The 24,884-nt window shown below is 41.1% G+C and overlaps 1 protein-coding gene across 4 annotated transcripts in view; it reads right to left on the bottom strand.

The window, feature by feature from the left end:
- LOC134136755 (sodium channel protein type 5 subunit alpha-like) overlaps positions 1 to 24,884 on the bottom strand; it is a 213,825-nt gene that overhangs the window by 70,218 nt on the left and 118,723 nt on the right. For all 4 annotated transcript variants that reach the window (XM_062568777.1, XM_062568778.1, XM_062568779.1 and 1 more), the window contains exons 14-16: positions 23,808 to 23,981; positions 22,022 to 22,378; positions 3,331 to 3,801 (exon numbers count right to left, since the gene is read on the bottom strand). In XM_062568777.1, coding sequence (XP_062424761.1) covers positions 3,331 to 3,801; positions 22,022 to 22,378; positions 23,808 to 23,981 — 1,002 coding nt within the window. The remainder of the gene's footprint in view (positions 1 to 3,330; positions 3,802 to 22,021; positions 22,379 to 23,807; positions 23,982 to 24,884) is intronic.

The raw sequence follows: 24,884 nt of genomic DNA, 5'->3' as shown, positions 1-24,884 counted from the left end.
TAAAAATATGGATTATAATTAGGGGAAAGTTAGAATAGATTTGAATGTTTAACGTACCCTTGGTAGTTCTTGTTTCATTTATGTATGATGCCCTGTACACTAAAAGATTCTTGGCCATAATTGTGCCTTTTCAGTGCAATCATGTAAATTTTGCTCTCGTTTCCCGTATTCTTCCTTTGCATGCTCTGCCACGGTTTTTGCAGAAGTCCTGGCGTGAAGGAGGTACGGACTATTGGAGAGTGGGGGTGTCACAGAATTAGAGCTGTCGAGAGCGAGCAGGGAAGTTTATTCCTCACTGTCCCACAGTGATACACAGGTTAGCAGATTGCAATGCCCCGAGCTCCATATTCAGTGAACTTGCATTTAATACAGAACTCCAAGTGACATAATTTCCTCTTTAGTAACCTCTGTGCTCATCAAGAGGGGTGTTTGTGGGTGCAGACAGCATGTGTCTTTGAAATGATGTAATTAAAAAAAAAAAAAAATCACAGAGCTTTGAACCATTCAGTATCTGCTTTCTCATGGCCCTTCACTTACTGAGCTGTTTACACCAGTGCAAATTTATCAGGATTTTGCAGGAAAGCAACTGCAAACCTCATCACACAATCATCATTTCTACTGTTGAGCTTCTTCCTCTTTATTTATTTATTTATTTATGTCAGTGGTTTTTGACTCTTTTCTTTTGCGTCCTCTCGCATAGGCACATTTTCTCCACTAGAAATTTTGTAAAATGGATTGCAGGATATATGAACTTGCTTCTTGTTTGGATCTTTGCAGTAGTAGACCACAACGGCCTGCAGATAGAGATTGAGAACTGTTGATCGGGGCTATGAAATAGGGAAGACCAGTGACCCACAGCAGCTGTTTGTCAAAGCCTGGAAAATACTAGTGACAAGGCTAACTAATTTATTCTTCAACACCTTTCCTTCTATTTAATGAATATGCTAGTTATGAACTGCCTTTCATTTCCCATGTGCTTCTGAATCATATTATGCTTCTGCTAATCATGCACTGATTGAAAGTTCTTGGGTGAAAAAAAAATTGACACTAGAAAAAATAGGATTTTACTGCAATCAAAACTTTTGTGATAATATAACAATGTCAATGTCCATTGGAAATTTCTTGGAAAGATGTAGTGTGAAAATTGAGTATTTCATATTGCTTCTCCTATTTTGTTTTGTTTTTCTCCTGTTTTGTTTCATCGATTTTTACATCATCCTTGATTTTTATATTACATATAATAATACTTCAACATTATTGAAACACTTTGAAGAAATTTTCTTAATATTTTCAGACTTAATTTTGTTCAAAATGGTCTATTTCATTAAAGTGTAATTTTTAACATTAATTCTTTCCCTCGCAACTCTAATATATCTCATTAGAGGCCTAATTCCACATTTTCTTAGTCTATAACATAAAATGAACTATCTGTCCCCTTTACTAACACACTCACCAGCACCTACAAGTAAACATTGTACTTTTAATTAGAACTTCACAATTCAGTATTTTTCAAGACACTGTAAACTCCAAAACTTTCCATCTTCCAAGCTACAACTGTGAATATTTCTATTAATCTTCAGGAAAGTTGAATACAATGATGCCACATGTGTGCGCACACACACGCACGCGCGCGCTTCCTTATTTCACAGACACTTGCAGGCAAAACTGCAATGAACCTTTCCTCTACATTACGCATGAAAAAAACCCAAGAATTTTTGTTAATGAGACCCTCTGCCAGATGTAGCAGAAAGCTGAAAAGAAATAACTTTTATCTCCAGAATTACACTTGTTTTTGCCAGTCAGTATTGGTTGACCAGGTAATGCTAAGGAAGCCTTCTACTATATTCAGATTTCACTTTTCAAGTGTATTCTGCTTGTAGATTTAACTTATACAAGGCTGGAAACAGAAAACGCTTCAAAGAGAAAACAGATGCTGTCCCTAGAAGTCAATTTTCTTACTAGCTATCACAAAATGGTTTCACGTATTCTTATTCTCTGTTCAGATGGAACAAGGCACTAATGGACAGGACCTGGCAGAGGCTGTATCACTATGAATACAACCGGCCCACAGAAAGCCAAAACAGAACACAGCCATGCTCAGCTTTGTGATTTTTCTCCATCCCACCAACATGAACCCATAAGTCATTTCAATAAAAATATTCCTTAGGAAAAAAATAACATTATAAAATGTCCATAAAAGTGTTTTCCAGAATTTTCAGACTCTTTTTTTTTTTTTTTTTTTTTTTTTTGGGGGGGGGGAGCGGTATCTTAATGTCTGTTTGGATAGTGGGTCTTGATGACAGAGTTTCCCAACCCCTTGTTCTTCAGCTCTCCAAGGAGCAGGTCAATATAGTAAGACTTTCAGGTGACCAGATTCGCTATCACCGAAAAGCTTTGCACAGCGAAGCAGCAGAGATTAACATTTATCAGCTGATTTGTGACTGCCTCCCTAGTATAGGACATTCCTCTCCTATAAAGACAGCTTTGCTTCTGGGAAACCTAGAGACTGAGGATCCCTTCTGACAGCTTGATCCAAAACAAGAGCTGTGATCCAATGCCTGCTAAACTCTGCAGGTGTCAGCTGGCATCAGAGGATGCAAGATCAAGGCTGAAGGCTCTGGAAACAACTTAAAAAGCTATGACACATGGAACCAAGAGACAAAGCTGGTAGAGCGGGGAGAGGAGGAAAAGGAGAGAAGGAAGAGCGTTCCCATGAAGGCTCTTCTTCTCTGTTTCACATCAACATTTCAAATCTCTGAATTTTTCTGCCATTACTACTGAGTGCTGTGGAGAATAAGCAAATCTGAAATGTCAGACCAAAGAGCACATGGTCAACTATTTTTCCTGTTCAAGTACATTTGATTCCATAGCCTCTCCTCACTTTCTCTGGCAAATTGTCATACCTTCATCTGCCTGGATCTAAGTTTTTAAGGGAACTACCTGGCCCTGGAATTCTGCTACATGACTCAAACCAAGTCCATTACTGCGCACTGAGAAAATCTCCTGCAGTAGTCAGAGTACCTAAGATTCAATCGGTAATATTCCCATGACTCAGCTGAAAGAAAAAATAGGCTCCTGTGTGAGGAAGGATTCAGTTGCTCTTGTTAGAAGAATTAATCTAGACAAAAACAAGGAATACAAAGAAAAGGAACGCCTCTTGTTAGAGACTGAGTTTTGCTTTTGGATATGCATGTGTAACTTCCTGTGAAGTTAACAGCATATCAAAGGCAGGATTAGGCCATAGGACATTTGTTTCATGAGCCATGGATCCAGAGCAAGGGTGAGAACCCTGCAGTTATGTTATGACTAGCAAACTTTTTAGTTGCCTACCTGTTCCATTTCTGTAAACGTGCTCTGCTCCTCATCTTCCTCCTCGATATCAGACTCTCCCACAGCAATAGGAACACAAATGGACAGGTCAGGATTGGTCATAAAATCATCATTGTCCATAATTCCTAGGTGTTTCTCCCTGTTTTTGTTCATCCCATCCTCAGTGTGGTTCTCCTTGTGATTCTCCATGTCTTTGCCAAGCTCAGTAGTTGTGTGGCTGTTCACGCAGTTGTTGAGAGCACCTGGATTCTGGGCAGCAAGTTTCATCATTGCCTTCTTTTCAGCTGTCGTCTTAGGATGTCGGAGGACATTGCAGCAAAAATCCCATGTCGTGTGCTTCACATACTGAAGCCCCCTGTTGATCCGAGCAAAAGCAAGTTGCAGGTTGTTCATCTCTCCATCCTCATCAGGTGCCGAGAGGTTGTCAGCACTGAAAGAGCTTAGCAGCAAGGCAAGGAACAGGTTGAGCACCTGAAATGAAGAACAACAACAACAAAAAAAGGGAAATTAATGTCATGTGGAGGGCAACTGTTTGGTCTTGGAAGCAGGAAGATCTGAGTCTAGTCTCATCTGTGCCAATGTAATACCATCAGCATTTGTGGAACTACCTCTAATTATAGGTGGTTTCAGCAGGAATTAGAATTCTGTGGAGTTTTCCAAACACATTATTTTCATGTGCAGAAGTTTTGCATGGACAATAACACATTCTGACTTTCCCTTTCCCTGCAGCTCCCTGAAGCATGCAAAATAAAATCACAGAATCATAGAATCATAGAATCGGTAAGGTTGGAAGGGACCTCTGGAGATCATCTAGTCCAACCTCCCTGCTCAGCAGGGTCACCTAGAGCATAAAATCCTAAGCTCAGAAACAGAACACAGGATAAAACAGTAATTGGAAGATACATAGTATACACAGTTTCAGCATTCTTATAAGTGATAATATAATGATTTTCCTGTCATAATTATTATTCCATCTTGGAGAAAATCATTAATTTCAGTGTTTACTGACATCAAGAAAGGTACTAGTTACATGTAGAAAAACACCTCAGAAATGATGTATTCAGGTGCCCTTTTGGTTTTTACTCAGTATGAATATTGTTATTTATATTTCACAGTATAGAATGATACGCATATGCAGGGCTCCTAAAACTAATACTACATTTGGAAACATTGCTAATATTTGAATGTGTTTTCATGGTTAGCCTTGACTTAAATACCCCTTGGGGCTTGAAGAACACCTACTGAGACTGTGAATAAACACCGAAAAGGTTGGATAATTTCAAAACTGATCACCAGTTGCTGCATACAGGACATAATACCTGCCTGTGGTCTGAGAAGGAATGAAATACAGATTTCATGCCAGACTGACAAGGGCAAAAAGCTTACACCAGATATGGATGCCTGGCAGGACTGTGATGGGGCAGAGAGAACTTAATATCAACTAAAACTTTGGTTATCCTCTCTCCTCCTTTTCTTTCAAATATTCCAAATGCATGAGCTGAAATTTTGCAATCTAGCTTAGTCAAGCCTTAATCACACTGCCAGTCCTTTATGTGAAGCATCCTGTTGGTCCTGTTTCACAAAGTGCTCATTACAAATGATTATAACCGAAAGCTCTTGGTAGCAGTGCAGATGCCCCTGTCCCTTAGGAGCTATGGAACACACCGCCCCTGCGGCACCTCGGCACAAGCTGACCGGATACATGTGACATATCCCGCTGGGAGCAGCAGGTACAACACGCTATTTATATGTACGGGAAACCTGTGCTGTGCAGGAGGCCAGGCAAGACACCCTGCAGGGTCTCCAATGGCATCAGGCAAAACTGAGTCCAGCCCTCGATCTCCACAGATGGTAACAGCAGCTCCAAAGTCTTCCTCGTATATGAATACCTACACATAGGCACTCAGACTTTTATATACCAACTTAAATTTCATCTTATAGTCTACTAATTCTGCTGTTCTCAGAATGACTTCTTTGAAGTGCTTTCTTTTGCTTTTCAAAGGTTGGTTCAGACGCCAAAAAATAGTTACACAGGTTCATCCTGACACACCTGCAAGTGTATCTAATAGGGGGTAACATTCTTCCTGTTGTTATTTACCAGAGATTATCAAGCAAGGTTGTTTGCTTTCCAGAAATGCATCTGACATTTTGCACAAAGAGCTATTTTCACTTTATGCTTTTAGCAAAAAATAAATGTTAAATATCATTCCCTCCTTCCTTTATGAGCAAGTAACCTCAGACGTGTATTGCTTGGTTTTCAAACACAGTGAACTGCTGTATAAGCACTTTATGTTTACTTATTCCCCTCCATTTCACTGTACACTGCCTTTTTCCAGAAAAATATATGCTCAGCCCATGACACACCACATTTCCTGTAAGAGGTTGCTAATAACATCTAGTCCTCCTGGATGCTAAAGCAACGCTTTCAGTTTAAGTAAAAGCAAACTAGAGATTAATTCAGTTTTCAAAAGCAGTGGTAGATTTGCATGTCGATGTGGATCTCCTTAAAAAGAGGCCTGTTTTCCAGTGACCCTGAGCATCCAGTCTCCGCAAGCAGGTCCTCTTTGAGGTTAGGACTCAAATAATTGATGCCCTCAAATAAACTCCAGCTGCTTTAGCATCACGCTTTCATAGGTCTTTTCACTTTCAATGCTTTTCCAAAGCTAGTAACTCTCGTTATGTAACTATTTAGCAAAGATAGATAGTAAGGCGCAAAGAATCAGGTTCATCCAGCCTAACTTGAGGTGCCCCTCTGAAATGCCCACGTTGGAGGAGTTTTCCCAAGATATTTTTATAAATGATGGAGACAGTCTGGCATCCTTGGAGATTCAGAAGGGCTGAAACATGCTCTGGAGGTACCTACTGAAGCCTAGGCTACCTTAGGTCCTAATTTAGGTATATCACAGTTAGATTAAAGTTAGGGCAGTTATAACTGCAGAGCAAATAACTAACATGACTTGCTAAACACAGACAGGGTAGCAAGAAGCTCCTCATGTCACTCTCTGACCAGAGAAAGAAACTGATTTTCTTCCTTCCTTTTCTGATGGCTGTGGAGAGCTGCACCACTCTTCATCTAGCACAGGTAGGAAAAGATGCAGTTTCCTCTCTGGAGACCTTGATGACTTCTAGCAAACTTAATACAATATACTAATTATTTTATTTTGCTTACTGTAGCAAAATCTAAGAAGTTGCAAAGAAAAAATGTTCTTAAAGGAGCTTTCAGTATATCAAAGAAATAAGGGATCTAAGTTAAAGCCAGAAACCAGCTGTAATAGGTCATCTAGTCCATCTCTCTGTTACTGAAGGATTATTTATTTCTTTGGAAGTACATTTTCCTGTTTTTTGTACATTTTCATCCTAGAGCAAAGTTTACCAAGGGGGTACTCCTGTAAAAAGCAATTTACACGATGGGTTATTTTCTGTATTCTTTTTTCTATTATTTCAGCTGCTTGTGCCTGGATAAGAGGCTTATATCCTTCAGCCCAGTTTCTCTTTATCCTGTAGTCAACTCATAAGCTGAGGTTCATAACATCTTAGGATCTTGCTGTTGAAATGATCTTGATGCCCCAGGTACGGCATGAGGTCCTTCTGGCTCAGGGAGGGAGGGGGAGAACTCAGGTTGGAGTGGGATGACTCTCCTTCACGTTTCCTGCCCAAGGTCAGCTAGGAAAACATGTGAAAACATAGGAGTGGATTTCCTCGCCTGTAGCCATACAGCTTCTCTAGAGAACTTTTTTTGATCCTTCAAGGCAGGCTAGCGGTTGTGGAGAAGATTCTTGTGAGGCACTGTATGACCACGCTGTTGAGAGAGGAACTTTTTGTCACCAACTCCATGTTAGTCTGCTTGCTGAAATAACAGGTTTATTTCTTTAAATATAAGAAGCTGAAATTTAATGAAGACAATGGGCCAAATTAAGCTCGTTCTCCATACAAGATCTCTAAAGTACTGTATGATGATAATGAGAGCAGACGCTCTGTAGGGGAAAGAAAGGTGGAGGTAATATTACAGGAATAATTCTCTTATATGCAGACATAAAACTGACTATCACTTCAGTAGTTTCATATGAATTATTTCCACTTTCCCTAGGAAAGAAGAGAACAAGGTTTGATTGTCCCCCTAGTTTGATAGCTACCACATGAATTTCCCGGCCGCTATGGAGCAGCACAAATAGAGCTCATGCTTGAAAAGCATGGTGGTAAGGCTGATATTCACACTCAAGGCTTTAGGGAAGTCGTCTGCTAAGGGAAGGCATCTGGGGTTCTCTTTATAGACTAGATCTAATAATTATAGTTGGGGGGTTGCTTGGTCCAGTACATCTCATCCTAAAAATAGATGGCTCCAACAGGTGAGATGAACCGAAGGAGTAAAAGTGCCTGGTTTCTCTGCTGACCAGGAAGAACAGGTAGAGTGGCTGCTGCAGCTGTACTTCTGCACCGTAAACATTAGAAGCTGGGTGAGATGAATGCCGCCCCCACAGCCTATTAGTGTTTCTGCACATTCACCATAAGGATAGGAGTTTTGCGGACCCTTCTCCGCTCTGGAAACATTATGTTTCCCTGCAGTTTCAGCTGTCTCTTGTGCATCCGACTGTCTTTAAGCTATACAAGGCGGAGCAGTAATGCTAGATGGCAGCTGTGCTCACCCATATGTGATGGTGTTTGCATGTATGGAGGGAACAGTCACCCGATTCCTCTCTTCGCAGTTTAAAGGGGTATGTATAATTGATGGACCGGATTCCTCAGTGCCGTTCTCGCCACTTTACAAAGGAGTAAATCTGCTTGAGTAATGGAAGGGCAGATTAGGCCCATTAATTACACTTCACAGCACCTCTGTGTCACATAAGAGTTTCCTGAGGTCATTTTAAACTGTCGTTCATCCCTCCCTATTTTCAGGGGAGTTATAAAGCTAGTACAGGGCTGTATCAGACCTAACATGGTAGACCTAACCTACATCCTTTCAAGAGTGGCAGGCAGGCGAGAGGCGCCGTGTAAATGTTACTCTTGCTGCTGATCTGACAGGTTGGGCCGCAGCGAGGATGCCTTTTCCAAGAGGGAGGCTGACCTGGGAGGTGGGACGTGTGCTCCCCTTGCTCCGCTCTCGCAAGAATCGGCTGCTAATCCCAGAGTTCACTCTGCCTGCCTTTCCTCACCCGTGGGCTGTGTTACCTCCTCAAAACTGGCAGAGCATGGGAGTGAAAGTCCCTTTTATCTTTAAACACAGGTTCGAAGCAACCCATGACACCTTCTGCCACAGCCTGGTGGATTTCCCATGTTGCCAAGTCTTTCAGATCAGTTAGCCACCTACGTGGATATAAACATGCACACAAACCAAACCACTCCAATAATTACCAGTGCTTTGCATTGCTTTGATTTTTAGGGATTGAGTTTAGATGCCTATGGATAGTAGAATAACAGAGAAAGAAAATTAGTGATAAAGGCTACAGTAAGCAATGACTTCCCTGCAGCCAATGAATTACACCAAAGCAAAATCAACATGAGGGCAAGATCAAGCCCAGAGACTGGAAAATTAAATCAAAGAGATAGGAAATAATTAATATAAGCTTTATTATTATTATTATTATTAAGGGAAGGGAATACCATTCCTTTAAAAAGTTACTTTCTAAGCCATTTCCCAGGTTTGCCCAGAGAAGGGAACCTGCAAGGGTAAAGAAGCAGAAAACAGACAGGAGGAAAGAAAAACTTAGATTAGAGGTGCTTGAAAAATGTTCAACCCCAGAGACAAATATAAGTGCCTTTTTTCCATCTCCACAAAAATTCAACATAGAATATATCAACTTTTTTTTACAGTGTATTTCAGTCTAAACCCTAAATTCTGTCAGTTAGTAGGTACTTTACTTGCCAGAAAAATATGACATTGATCCACAGAAGGAGGAGTTCCTGTACAAAAATTAGCTTAATTAAAAAACAAAATCGCTTTTCCACTTAAAAATCTTGTAACAATTTCAGATTGAAAAGAGAGAGACCTGGACAGAGACAGAGACCTGGACTTTGAATGTATGTTGGGAACGGTGAATTCAAGAGTCATGACAAGATGAAGCTTGCAAAATCTGTCATAGGAGACAGAAAGCCAAAGTAAGGTTGAAAGAGGAGTTTTGCTCCAAGCAGGAGACAGAAAAGACTACAGCATATGTGCAGATGTCAAAGAGGTGATTACTATAGTCAAGGACAGAGATGACCAAAGGAAAAAAAAAAAAGCAGATTTCAGCTATTAAAAAAAGAGAGGGCAAAAAAGGAGAATTAATCTGAACAAGAATCTGGCTAGGGATGGCCCAACAAAATAGAAAGAGGCAAACATGACATATGACATCTAGAGATGGGGAAATAGAAAAGCAGAGTCTTCAATAACAGCAAACAAACAACACGGTTAAGAAGGATGAAAAACCAACAGGCCTGATTCTCCTCTGGTTTATGCTGTTTACAGTAATATCAAACCGGTAGAATACATCCTTATCTGTTGGAGCATCTCATTTGAAAATGTAAGCCAGTGGTTTTATTGGATTTAGAGGAATTTTACATAATAAAAGCAGGCTAAGCTGACGTTTGGGAACAGGAGGACCAGTGTCGCATTGCCACAGGAGATCAAAGACAGGACCTCTTTGACAGCAGGAGCTCCAAAAAGCAGGTGAGACCAACTTCTGCCCGATTAGAGTTCAACAGACCCACAGAGGCAGGAAACTGGCATCAAATTCTGGTACTACATTTCATTTCTAAATTAATTCTTCAGTATATTTCCTTCTGGCCATAGACCACGTGGCCATGTAAGTGCTAAGTGGAGAAATGGAGATAGCAACAGCTGCGTTCACTGTACTTGGAAAAGACACATTCTAGTTTCCTTTTAAATATCATACACGTCCGAAGAATGGTGAGCCTGTCATGATTAGCTAATTATTGCACATATCTCTTTCAATAAGCTATTTCCAGAGGCAACTGTTAGAACGAACAGCTCACTTGTTAGTTTTGGTGGGGATAACTAATCAATATTTTTAACTAAGGGATTTTTTTTAAACAAAAAAATAAGCTGCTTAGAAGTAATTAATATATATTAAATTTTTACCACCTGATCTATTTTAACATTAAAATGTTGTCCTTGCCTCAGTGCATGCAAGAAAGACCTCTGTTGTCATTACCCTTTCAATGACGTCCAGACAACTCACACAGTGACATTAATAAAAAGAGACACATATAGTTGTGCCTACCTTTGCACACTCTTGTCCAATTAAATTTGACTCAGTGTCTTTTAGATTTTTAATAACTATCCAACCATTAGCAAGAACTTAACTGCTGACAAAACACTAGACTATTAACCAAGGACAGATGTAATATAAAAATGAGCAAAAGGAATTCTATGCTTCCACAGTTTATTCTTTTATTTTATCCTACTGATGCATGGAGCGATATTTTTCTTGGAAACACAACTCCTTGCCAATCTCCTGACCACAACTAAATCTCAACAGGTAATTCATTAGTACCATCATAAAATAATGTACATGGGGGTTCCTATTAAAAATATTTTATCTTGATAGTGCTTCATATAATGTAGTTAATGCTTAAGCAGTGTTTTTAAAGAAATATCTCTGACTTGGAAACATAGGCAGTACAAAAGTCGTAAGGCTGATGTCCAAGAGGCAGGTTTAGTGTATCAACATTTGTCTTCCTCCATATTTCTGAGACATCTCCTATCCATGGAGGTGAACAGGGAATAGTTTCGCATTTTATTCTTCCGTCTGATATCCCACTGGCTCATTTATGGATCAGAACAACAATACTTTAAAAGTCCACTGATAAAGATCTCACTAAATGCCAATATCCTCCCACTTGAAATTTCCTAAAGCAGCCAAATCTGTCTGAGCCACCAATGAATTGACTTGGACTTTTGTGTTTGGAAACTCTTACTTCACAGATGAAAAATGAGCTAATTCTAATTTTAAGCTTCTTTCGAGCCATAGCAGAAGCAAAAGCTCACTTTTCTTCTGTGCTGCTACTTTAATTAATATTTTTGGTTATTTATATTTGAAAAGATCTATCTTTCTATGGATGCACCAGAGAAAAGCTGGCATATTTTAGAAATATTCAGCATGAACACCAAATAGTACTTGGCAAACAGGAACTGAAAATCCCTGCTCCACAGTACAAGATGCTTGCTCAGGTTTAGGCACCCAAGTGTCAAAAATCAGCTATTCAGAAGAAACAACTGAGCCTGTAGCAGGATGCCCAAACTCATAAATCTGAAGTGACAGAAGGAAGAAGATTACTTTTTAGGAAAACAGTTTTGAAAGTAGTTTCTCCTCCCATCAGTTCCTGGGTGCATTTCCCCCACTGTCGCTTTTGTGAGAGATGGACTTACAATTCCTTAGCAAAGCAGTCCAATACTCTCAGCCTTGAATGGACTCTCCTTAATCTACCTTACAATCACACTTTCGAAACAAGAATCCAACTCATCAATATTTGATGTTCCCTCAAAAATATTCTGAGTTTAATTCCCCCAGAATTTTTAATGTCAACATCTGATGTTATACATTAAAGTGAGATGTATTGGCCCAATAAAATAAATGACGGTTGCTTACATAAGCACTGATAACTCACACATTTTTAAAGCTCGGGGTCTTAGGCAAAGGGATTTTCTTTAGCTCTAAACTAACTTACAGTAGGACACAGGCTTTCCATCTCTGACTAGTGGTCATCAAATGGGACCGGACTGATGATTAGTTTCAGGATTTATCTCTTTGATTCATCACATGGTACTATGTGTTTCTGTTACCCAAAAGTCCTGGTAGTCCATACATTACTCTTAAGGACGTTTAATCCTTGAGCAGACGCAGCTAGCTGTTTGCTCAAAAGCATCAGCTGAGTGCTCTGTTTCCCGGAGCACTCAGATATCCTTTAAATCTCTTAGGGCAGCAAGGATGGAAAATGGGGCACATGAATGGCAAAAATTGCTCTGGGGCATAAGGAGTATGTGGGTAGCTGGCAAGAACGATATGAAGGGAGAAGCTGGGAAAGGCGCTTGGTTTTGGGTACTTTCCTCTGAGGTCTGGATTCTCCAGTATCATATTAAATGTACCTGCCACCAGCCGTGAGTGCACATCAGTGGAAGCAAAAAGGATGGTAACATGACGACAGTTGTTTGGAGTCTATTCTGCTTATATCTCAAAATGTGCTTATTCATGTACTCTGGGCTGCTCTTCTGCAAAGCTGCATGTGAGTTGAGAAAAAATATTTGCCTTGCTTAATAAAATGTCCAAGCTGATGATGGAGACTCATATGACACTTCCACTTCCCTGTAGTGTTCCTTTGGGCTTCTTGGCTTCTTCTAGACCCTCTCTCACATCGCAGCCCCCAATCTCTAGTATTCTCCCAGATCTTGTCACGGTTTCTGCAGCTTTCCAACAACTCCTTCTCCTCCTCCTTGGTGCCCCACACGCACTCTGCTTGCTGCTTTGCAGATTTTGTGTGTCCTGATGATGACCATTTCTGACATGCCTATTCTCGCTTGTTTGTCTAGTGGCCTTCTCAGCTAATGCAACTGAAATACAAATGCACATTTCCAGAATGTCGGGCACTGCTGAAAGAGCAGATAAGGTGAACAACTGCATCCAGGACACAAGCACAAGGGAGGGGAGAGAGGAGAGGGGAAGGGAAGACTGTTGCAGGACTTCCAACAGATTTGAGCAATGTGAACTTCCCTTTGAACTTCTAATGGATTCAAATTTCCCTGCAAAATACTGCTCTTCCTCATCTCTTCCTGCAGTTGTGTCTTAGCCCTTCTTTATTCCATTTTTGTAAGAGTCAGAACTAGAGGGCCAAAGCTCACGCTTGCCTAAATCAGAATACCTGCTTAGTTGTAATACTACAATATACAAAGCTTGAGGATGAAGAAATGGTGGTTTGAAAATTATAAGACAAAAACAAAGACTGAAATGTTGTGGCTTGTGCTTGTAACACCTCCTCTGACATCCACCTTAACCCCGTTCATTTCCCAGCAATCAGATCTAACCTAGTATTTGTAATTAGAAGGTATACAATTTAAAAAAATTCCAGGTCTCATTCTTCATTTATATTAAATATCAGGACTGTGAAAAAGAACTGCAATATTGCCACATTCTCCTCCAAGGATATTAACTTTTATTCACAGAGTGGCCTGGGGTAAAGCAACTCTTAATCATCCTCTAAAAAGTTTCAGGGTCTTGAAACCCTTGCATAATACTTCATGTCTTCTAAAAAGGCCAGAGTCTTGATGTTGCTTCACTGAGTGACAGTCCCTCCATTTCAGGCAGAAATGTAAGGCTCATCTGAAGACTATCCTTGTCCACTCTTACACACTTTTGTTGTCTGGGCTCTTGATATATAAAACTGTAATCCACTTATACCTAGGCCTGCTCTATTTTGCTATTACCTGTGATTTTATGACAAGGGACTTTGATAGTTCTCCATATCTATTTCACTTAAACAAAGAGAAAATCTGTCACATTACTATAAACTTTTGTCAGGCCTGGCTCTGATCTGCTGAGAAATCTGCTGTGATGGAGGTGTATCAGCATTCAGTGAAACAGGACTTTATGGTTAGTCCTACACTACTAAATTAAATATGCCCAGGAACACTTTTTGTCAGCGAGGACAAATGAGAGAGATCATCTTGCCCATACTATTAAACCTTCTGATACCCTGTGCTGACCACATGCTCCCTACCAGGATAGCTCCTGGCCTGTGAGACTTCCTGAAACCAAGTGGGGGTCACTGCCCCATTCAAAAACAGTGCCAGGACTTTTTAACATTTCTTCATATCTGCAATTGATTTCCAGCACTGAGAACCAGTCCTTGGAGCTATTTAATTAGTTAGGATAAATGTAGCCTGTGTGTGCTGTCTCTCATAGACTGGGGAAGTGAACACATCATGCTGTGGGTTGCCTTCCTCAGATGCCCCAGATGCCTGCGAGCGTCCCAAAAGCAGTCATTAGAGATCTGAAGCACAACTTGCTTGCATCAGTGGGGGCTTTCCAACACTTGTAAACTATGACATAGATTTTATTGCAGCAAATACATTTGGCCCACCGAATGATCCCACAGTGTGGGCTACCAATGTACCAAAGCAGTGGCCACACCTGCTCCCTCTTATGTTCCTCGAATAGAGACCAAAGGTCAGTAATATTCAATCAGTAATACTGAGTAGCTGACTTTAGGAAATGGTTTTATATAGAAACAAAGTTCCCATGCTAAAGATCATACAATCCAATAAGCAGACCTGTACCACACATCTGTGCACAATAAATCACAGTTACCTATTATCTGAGATTTTTGTGAATTGATTCCCTTGACTGCAAGCACAACTAAAGGCAATATTAGCAAACAAAGCTAGCCAGAATTAAATATTTATTATATGCCTTTGCTTTGTTGTTAAGTGCTGAAAAAGACAAACGGGAAGGGAAAGAAAACAATTAATCTGAGTATGCACAAACTTGCAGGTACACACAGAGATTGATTTTGTGTAATTGTATGATTACAGCCATAATTACTAATTATTAGCTACATGGGACCCAGTGGCACTTTCTGTCACCTAGGTGCTATCACTCAGGAGCATGATTCTGGGTAGGAAATTCCCATGAATTTCTTGTCACAGACTGAACTTCACATATATCTGTAGTCACATCTCTTCCCACTCAATCTTCTTCATCCCAAACATCTCTTGCACATCTGTCAGGCCAGGATCCATGCTCACTGGCCCTTCCTCCATCTTGCCCTTCTCTCTCGAGTACAAACCATTGGGTTTAACCAAAGCAAGACAGTTAAAATCTCATCTAAATCATGCTGAACAGCTCTGCTGCCAGATACTCATGGGAAAATAGGACTGGAAGGTCCTCACTGCACTGAGAGTCCTTTTCAATCCCAGCCTAAAGGTACATAGGGGTGATTCATATTCCTTTGGTTTGAGGTGAGCACTGTCCTGGAAATTAAATTGCTCTTCTTCCTGGCTAGATCTGCATCACCCTGATCAACTTTATGTTATTCTCTGCACTTTTTCCAGTTTGACTTAATCATTCTTAAGCATCAGTCATTAATGAAGTATATTATATATACAGTATTGCAGATCCCTGCTCAGCAGCACTAGTACTTTCCTTTCTCCTCTATAATTATCTTGCCTGATCCATATGAGAACTTCATTTACCTTTTTTTCATGGCTGCAACATGTTGCTGGCCCAATCAACCACAGTGGTACACTCATGTAGACGTCTGCTGTTGAGTCAGTCTCCCAAGACTTCAGGAACAGAAATAGGTACTTTCAGAGTCTATTTCATCCAGTGTATTTCAGATATCTTTTGGAATGAGATATTTTATGACTTCATGGAGTCCATTGACCAGACCTGACTATAAAAGCTCCATGAGTTATCTCAGATGTAGACATCCAGTGTGACTGATATATATATACTTCTATCATTCTCTCAAGCATTTTCTGTTGATAAGCTACTTGATCATAACATAAATTCTTAAACAGGGCTGAGTGCATGACCTTATACTTTATATCCCTTAATTCCATGCATGTTTATTGATTTAATAACAGTTATGCATTTCTTCCTAAAGGATACCCTGAAAATTGGTGATGCTTTCAATTTTTGTGTTCTGAGAAAATGTCATTAATACTCTTCTGAGCCAACAGTATTTCCATGGGCAGAGGACAACAACAACAAAAAAAAAAAAAAAAATCCAAGGATTGATGCTAAAAGATCATGTTTCACCTTTCAGCCCTGTCAGAGTTTTCCTCCCTTTACTTAGTTCCATGTGTTGATCCTACTGTTATCCACTTCAGCTGATCAGCTGGGGACACTTGGAAGTTACACTCGCAAGTGTATCCAATGAGGAACTTGTTCTCAAAGGAATAAAGACATCTTCCTATGGTGCTAGACACGTTAGTCCAAAATTCAGTCCAGACTGGCAAGCCAGTCAATCTGTAAATTCACCTGTAACTACATACTTAATCATCTCTGCAGAAGCATCAACACTGTGTTTGGGGCCAGTTGCATTTCCTGCTTGTGAGCCTTTGACTTCAGCAAATTGGTGCTGTTTGTTTGGCCCTGTGATCTTTCTGCTTCAGAGCTGACTTGCCTCACATGCTTTGGTGAGCATTCCCCTTCAATAAAATAGCACATTTTCTTTCAGAGACAGTGAATATATCATTTTACTGGTAAATCTATGTAGCATTTGATCCCATTAGCTGTTTAGGCCCACATCTTTACTTACTCTTTCTGTTGAGATGTTTTCCTATCATTTCCTACAAGTGAGGGTGGAGCACCAGCCTCAAGGCACACAGTTTTCTGCCTGATCAGTACCAGTCTCCAGTCATTAGGTACCATTCTCAACAAAATAAGGTGATATAAATTCAGTCAGGTGTTACTTTACCCTAAGCTGCCTTCTCAGGCAACTTCTCAAATACATATTAGTGCTCCTTCAGACTTCAGCTGGAGTGGGTTAAGAGCTATGTAGAGAGTCCACAGCAATGAAAAGGAGTCAGATCAAGTATGGAGTCAGAAACTGCTAATCAGGAAACATGCTTGATTTAGTGTTTCGGAACAAAAGCATTTAGATGAACCTGGCAGAGATGATGCTACGTTGATCCCCAAAATACATGATGATCTGAAATGATTTCGCAACTCCTTTGACTCTCCTCTCCACTACAGCATTATCGAGTGATAACAGCTGGAAGGGACTTCCGGTCGACACTGGCCCAACCGCTTGCTCTGAGTAGAACTATACCGCTAGGTAGATCCCCCAAATCTTCTCTTCCCTAAGATCTGGCAGGGGAATCTGCAGCTCACAGAATTTCCAGGCGCTTCTGGAGACAGAAAATGACCAGCTATGTTCTCCCATATCTTTATTTTTGTGCTAGCACACTAAATGCTTATATTTCGGAACTGGGCTACCGTGACTTCTTTTTGCCAGGAGCACTCCCGAGAGCCCCGCGAAGAGCCTAGGAAAACCCTACAGACGTGGTGCAGGAAGCCAGCTCTCACCGCAGCCTCGGGGAAGGTTGTCCCCCGTGCCCAGAGGCAGAGGTGCGCCAGCGGCAGTCCAGCGCTCAGCACTGGGGGCGAGTCATCGCGCTACGGCTCTGCACCGCTCTGCTCAGGCTAATGCGATGGGGTATTTTTTTGGCTATTGACCGTGTCATGTGCAGCCAACTCAGAGCACGAGCAGAGATGGTGAATGAACATCTGCCCCACTTGGCCTTGCCCCTCCCTTGGTGATGTCCCAGAAGTGGGTAGAAAATGGGCTTTATCTGGGTGCAAGGGGGCAGAATAAAAGGATGGCTTAAAAGCTGAATTCCTGTTTGGTCAGAGTACGTCACACACACCCCAAGAGGTTGGAAGGTTGCTCCCTGTGTGATTGAACTGTCAGTTTTATTCATGCACATCGTTAGTGCCCTAAAGGCCCCTACACCGTTGCACACGGTTGTGTCCTGAGAAGCTGGTGGTGTCACACCCGGACCTGCGGCACTGTCCAACCTGGCAAAGCAGCACCATGCTCTGCCTTGCTGCCCAGATTGCCCTACATCTTTTTAATAACTCCCATCTCAGTAATTTGCCGTATTAACCTCAACAATGTAAATGTACATAGGAAATATGTTAGCTCCTTTACAAAACGTCACAGTAAATACAATTATCAGTTAGTGATTTCAGAAGCTATTTCCTGTAAATGGCAGAGAAATTACTTTATCATTCCTCTGGTTTAGCTTTACTTTCCAAACTGCCTTTGATGACCCCAAAAATGCCATCTGATGGTAGCGGTACAATGTTATTCTGCAAAAGGCAATTACACAGCACATAACTTTCTAGCTATGCTATTAGTTCTTCGAAGATGACTCAAGTATCAGCAGACCAGTAATAAATACAGTTTCCTGTAGCACTGCAGAGGTCCAAGGTTCAGGAAATATAAATACAAACCAAAAATTTAAGAATTACTAATTTTCCTTTCAACTGCTTGACTGCTCTGTAACGTGCAGCTTCCCAGGGCACTTCTTAATTTCCCCCGATTTTCTTTCACTTTTCCTTTGATTCTATGGTAATGAGGATTGATAAGACCAGCAAACCGAATCACTAAATGCATCACTCACTCCAGTCTTCAAGAAGGGCAAGAAAGAGGACCCAGGCAACTATAGGCCAGTCAGCCTCACCTCCGTCCTTGGTAAGGTGATGGAACAGCTCATTCTGGAGGTCATCTCCAGACATATGGAGGAAAAGAAGGCGATCAGGAGTAGCCAGCATGGATTCACCAAGGGGAAATCCTGCTTAACCAACCTGATAGCCTTCTCTGATGGACTGACTGGCTGGGTAGATGAGGGCAGAGCTCATGAGAGAATCTCAGGAAGTGTGGGTTAGATGAGTGGACAGTGAGGTGGATTGAGAACTGGCTGAAAGGCAGAGCTCAGAGGGTCATCAGTGGCGTGGAGTCTAGTTGGAGGCCTGTGGCTAGTGGCATCTCCCAGGGCTCAGTGTTGGCTCCCATCCTGTTCAACTTTTTCATCTATGACCTGGATGAGGGGATGGAGTGCATCCTCAGCAAGTTTGCTGATGATACCAAGCTGGGAGGAGTGGCTGACTCACCTGAGGGCTGTGCTGCCATTCAGAGAGACCTGGACAGGCTGGAGAGTTGGGCAGAGAGGAACCTCATGAGGTTCAACAAGGACAAGTGCACCTAGGAGACCTAGTCCTGCACCTAGGGAGAAATACCCTAGGCACCAGTACAAGGTGGGGGCTGACCTGCTGGAGAGCAGCTCTGCAGAGAAGGACCTGGGAGTGGTGGTGGACAACAAGTTGACCGTGAGCCAGCAATGTGCCCTTGTGGCTAGGAAGGCCAATGGTCTCCTGGGGTGCGTTAGGAAGAGTGTTGCCAGCAGGTGGAGGGAGGTGATCCTGCCCCTCTACTCAGCCCTGGGGAGGCCTCATCTCACATCCTCTGTCCAGTTCTTGGCTACTCACTACAAGAGAGACATGGAGCTACTGGACAGAGTCCAGCGTAGGGCTACGAAGATGATGAGAGGGCTGGAGCATCTGCCCTATGAGGAATGGCTGCGAGAGCTGGGCCTCTTCAGCCTGGGGAAGACAAGACTGAGGGGGGGATCTTATCAATGTGTATAAGTACCTGAAGGGAGGGTGTCAAGTGGACGGGGACAACCTCTTTTCAGTTGTCCCATGTGACAGGACAAGAGGCAATGGGCAGAAACTGAAGCACAGGAAGTTCCGCCTGACCGTGAGGGGGAATTTCTCCCCTGTGAGAGTGACGGAGCACTGGCACAGGTTGCCAGGGAGGATATGGCGTCTCCTTCTGTGGAGATCTTCAAGGCCTGCCTGGATGCAACCCTGTCTAACATGCTGCAGGTGACCCTGCTTGAGCAGGGAGGTTGGACTAGATGATCTCCAGAGGTCCCTTCCAACCTTACTGATTCTATCATTCTATGAAGACACTTGTAACCGAGATACCTCTTCCCAGAGGAGTCTGCCAACATGAAAGCTGCAAAAAATCAGCTTGGGTTATCTACAAAGTGGGTCTGCTTAGTTTTTCAGTGGGGAAAGTGGCTGCAGATGCTACCATAAATATTGGCACATTTGACAGAAAGAATTTAATCCAGATGAGTGTGCAGATCTGCTACACAGGGAAAAATGCTGTAGGATTCCCTCCATGCCTTCAGAGACTAAAACAGAGTTCTCAGTTCAAGTGAGATACACTCTCAAGATAATATTTTTCTTTTCAGAAACTTTCTTTTCCGAATTGACTCGTGAAATTCAGGAAGGAACAAGGAACTCAGTAAGTTAGAAGAGAAATTTTGTTGGTAAAGCAAGTTGCCTGAAAAAGACAGAATAGTGCTTCTGTCTTCTCCTTTTGGAAGTCCATTGCTCTTTTTGGCCACCTGAATTTTTGCATCTGGTGCTGCTTAGAGAATGGAGAGTTTGTGAAGTTAACCCACTCTCATGAAAGAAAATAAGAATTTTGTTGCTGATGTCAGAGGGAGAAGAAGACTTTCTCTCTACCTGCTAACTAAGATCATGAAATCTGTATGTAATGGGGTTGACACCAGTTGCATCTCATGATTCAGGATTTGTTGTCCTTTTCCCCTTTTCTTAATACCATCACATTTGTGAACCATTTTTCTTCTCTTTTCCCCCTCTGCTTCTGAGCGAACTGCATAGAATTATCCCTCCAACTATCATACAGTGATCGGCACGTACTTATCAAACCGTTGGATGAAAATGATAAAGATAGTATTTTTGCCATCAGCTGACTGATAAATTCAGAATTATCCATATTGACAGAATTTTTCAGTATCTCTTTTTACATCTGGAATGATCTTTGCTGTACACTGAAATCTAAATATATGTAGATAAGGTATGCAAAACTCCTCTGAATCAGACTTTATGTTTACCAATTCTTACGCAGACCAATGACTGTTAATATCTAAAGGAAACTGATGATGCAATTTTACTTCTATCAATAATCATTAATATGTCAAATGTTAATATTTTCTCTGGTATTTCTCAGGTATTATTTTTGGGTTTCATTATCATACACAGAATTTGCTGTTTAATTGTAGGGGAGATTACATTTCTGAATGTCAGGCTAAACTCCCTGAAAGTAATAATGCACCCCAATTATTCTGATCACATACAGTTCCAGAAAAAATCTATAGAAAGCTGAAGTTAGGAAAAAAAAACAGAACAAAAAGTATTTTGCTGCTCTTTTAGTAATCACAGTTTAATTTTTTCATTTATATAACTAATAACTATAAAATATAGTTTACTTTTCCAATCAATATTTTCAGTGCAAATATAATCCTAAAGTTTAAATTACTGTAAATGAAAATCTTTTGCTCTGTATTTCTATAAGTTTTTTCTTGAACTTTTCTACCCCAGGAACTCAGAACCAGAGCTCAGGGTACTTAAAAGAACAACCACCATTAAAAGCAACCGGTAGCAAAATCCAACATTTTTATAGCAGGATCTACCATTAAACAACTCACTACATAAACAGTAAGCCCATTAGAGCCACAATGTCAGAGATGCTCTGTAAGCTGAACAGGCAAAACGTTTTCGCAGCGACTGCAAGCCAGCTAAGCGCACCATAAGATGTCAACAGGGAAATACAATTCAGCCTTAATAGGTTCAGAACTTATGCAACCCATGCTTATGGGATACTCTATTAAAAAGGCAAGCAAGCAAGTGACTTTACTGTAAACATAACCTGCAGTTTCCTAGAATATGCAGGACAAACACATTCAAAACTTCACGCAAAGACACCGTGTTAGCTGCAAGGATCACATGTTCTGCACCAAAAATGGACAAAAATAAAAATATCCCCTGATATGGTGGTCTTTACTTCCATTCAGAAAAAAAAAAAATAGAATCACTTAAGAGCTGCAAATGGCTTAAGAAATAAAATCACTTTAACCAACTCATGTGTCTTTTTGCTGCTAAAACATTATCTGCCCTTCTGCAAAAGCACTAAGCCTGATCAGTAATGCAACGCTATCAATTTTGTGCTCGGGATATAAACAAGTTTCTTGGTGGAAAACGTGGCTCAGCAAACTATAGACACGGAACAATGAGAGATTTGCAGTCTCTGGATAAAAGAAGGGGTACATTTGCCTACACCCACCAGAAAAGGAAGAAAAGCCACCTTGACAACTCACCACTAGGTTTCCAATCACCATGACCAACAAGAAGACAAGAAGGCACAGCGGTTGCCCCGCTACTTCCATGCAGTCCCACATGGTCTCGATCCACTCCCCGCAGAGGATTCGGAATATAATGAGGAAGGAATGGAAGAAATCGTTCATGTGCCAACGTGGTAAATTGCCAGTTGTGCTTATCTTCTTGACATTGTCTATGTAGCTTTTCCCAAAAAGCTGCATTCCCACCACCGCAAAAATAAAAACGATGATTGCCAGCACGAGAGTGAGGTTACCTAGGGCACCCACTGAATTACCAATGATTTTAATCAGTGTATTTAAGGTCGGCCAGGACTTTGCCAATTTGAAGACTCGCAGCTGTGAACAAAACATAAACAACAGTGTCAGTTCACAGACGCAACAGACGTTTCAGCTGATGAATTATTAAAGTGGTTAAAACACAAGAAACACGTTAAATGCCACCGTGAGCAGTACAAGGCGATTTTAGCGGTACTTCCTGTTAACCCCACCACATCTATTAATAAAATATCAGTTGTTCTTCCTGGATGAGAATTAAGTTTTCAAGAGCAGTGCTCTGCCTTATTAGACAGACACGCTTTGGAGACTGTTTCCTGATATCATGGTGTGTAGAAGATGGAAGAGGAGGTCTCGGGTTTTAACATTTTCTTCTGTGTTCCCTTTTCTCCTCAAATTAAACAACCTGATGGGCACCTGGGGGAAGGAGATTAGGGCTTGATCCTGCAAAGAGAGAAGCAATTCCTCCGTGTTTTAGAGCAAGCCTCAGTCAGATGCTATTAGCTGTTGGCTCCCAGGGTGAAAATCACCTGTGTTGAGGATCATGCAGTCTTTGCACAACCCACGTCCCACTTAAGACCTATTTTAGGGATGTAAATGGTTCCTAGCTCTTGTGCTGTGTTTTCGGCTGAAGGTTTAATTTCAATCCTATTGTACAGGGATTGCTCAAAAACTGACAGGAGATTCTCAGGCCCTAGCAGCATCGGGCAAAAAATATGCATGTTCACGCATCACAGAGAATTTTTGTAAGGGGAAAAAAAAGGCTTCCACTAAATGTAAGCATAAGGGCTTATTTTCCTGGTCTTTCCAAGTTGTGAAGCCATCTCATGGCCAGAATGATCAGCATGGACATCCTGGTACATGAAGTGCAACACAGATGTCAGGCTGGCAAGGAAACTACTTTTCTATTCCAGTATGTCCACAGTGTCTTGTTAATAGAATACCACTATCCCATGCATAACAAAGGAGCTGACAGCTAAGGAGTTCCCGTGAAAGACAGATGCTCTGTTATGTTGATTGGTTCTAGGAAAAAAAAAAGCCACTTGTGAATAATTCAGAGACATTTTCTTTTGACAACATTTAAAAGAACGGTGGCATGTTTATGATATAGCTTAGGAATAACAAGTTCTAAAACATCGTGTTACTAGATCTTGCGTTTCTTGGGCCATCAATTATGCGCTGACTTTATGCTAACAGGTATACGGGTACAAAATGGCAGATTTTCATTACAAATTGGAACTCAAACATCTTAAGTGTGCTGCAAGTACCTGGCACAGCTAGGAGGAATCAAATTATGTTCTCATTTAACCTGATGTAAATCTGGAGCAATTCCATTTGTCCCACAGCCTGTAATTAGTGTCACATACCGCTCACTAGTTTGCAGCAATTAAATTCTTTATCGGCAGATGCATTTTTAAGAAAATGTGTTGCATTCATGTCAATATGTATATTTAATAGAATAAGACAAATAAGAGCGAAATGAGAACGTTACCAATCGAAAGGAGCGCAAAACGGACAGGTTTCCCATGCTGGACAAACCCAGTTCCATCAGGCTGAGTATAACAATTATGCTGTCAAAAATATTCCAGCCCTGCTGAAAATAGTAGTAGGGGTCAAGGGCAATTACTTTGAAGATCATTTCTGCTGTAAAAATCCCAGTGAAGACCTGCAGAAAGAAAACAGCAAGAGAAAGAAACTTTTTGAGCATGTTCCTTCTTTGCTGGCTTTCCGCAGACACAGGATAGCAGAGCAGGGAGCCAAAAACATTTTACAAGCAAATGTTTCATTTTTTTTTGTGGCTGATTCTTTGTCATTGTCACAGCTCTGAGCTTGCCTACTCTTTTCACAATGACATTTGATGCTGCTGTAAACATATGCTAGCACGTGGGTTCAAGCTCTGTATTAGAACATACATTTCCACCTCCTTCCGTCATCTGGATGGCCTCGGTGATAAATACAAAAAGTGTAAAGGTGCCATTTATAAAGGCTAAATTTGTTCATTTTGGTGAGGAAGCCTGAATGAATGGAGTTGGAGCGTTAAAGGGTTTTTTTTGTTTGTAGCATACCTGTTGTGTTATCCCTTTTTATTTTGTTATTTTATCAATACCAGGGTAACACAAGCTTCCAGTCACTTTTAGTTTGTTGCCAGCAGTGAAGGCGATTACAGGCTCTAATTTCCTAGTCTTTTTTTTTTTTTTTTTTTTTATGAATAGTCTCAGTAATTTTCTCTTCATAGCATCTTGAGAACATATTGTTTATTTATGACCCAGTTCAAATGTCAGATGGTGAAACTTTTAATTGGAATGCTTTTCTTTGAAACAACATATAAATATTACCTACTAGGCAGAGGAATAGGAGAAAGGAAGGCTGTGACAGCAAACTCAGTTTAAACTCATTCCTGCAAAGCATCTAAGAGAATCAGATTTTGTCCTTCCATATGCCCTCTCTAAATAGCAGTTTAAACACACAATACGAGGCTATAGTCAACTTAAAGTGACAAAATGCAGGCATCAAGTTGTTTTTATACTGTTTTATTTTCATTCTACATCCTGGTACATGGTGCATGTAG

This window comes from Rhea pennata, chromosome 2, assembly GCF_028389875.1.
Source record: "Rhea pennata isolate bPtePen1 chromosome 2, bPtePen1.pri, whole genome shotgun sequence".
Classification (NCBI taxonomy): Eukaryota; Metazoa; Chordata; class Aves; order Rheiformes; family Rheidae; genus Rhea; species Rhea pennata.
The sequence above is the reverse complement of the archived record's forward strand: the minus strand, read 5'-3'. Positions and strand labels throughout refer to the sequence as shown.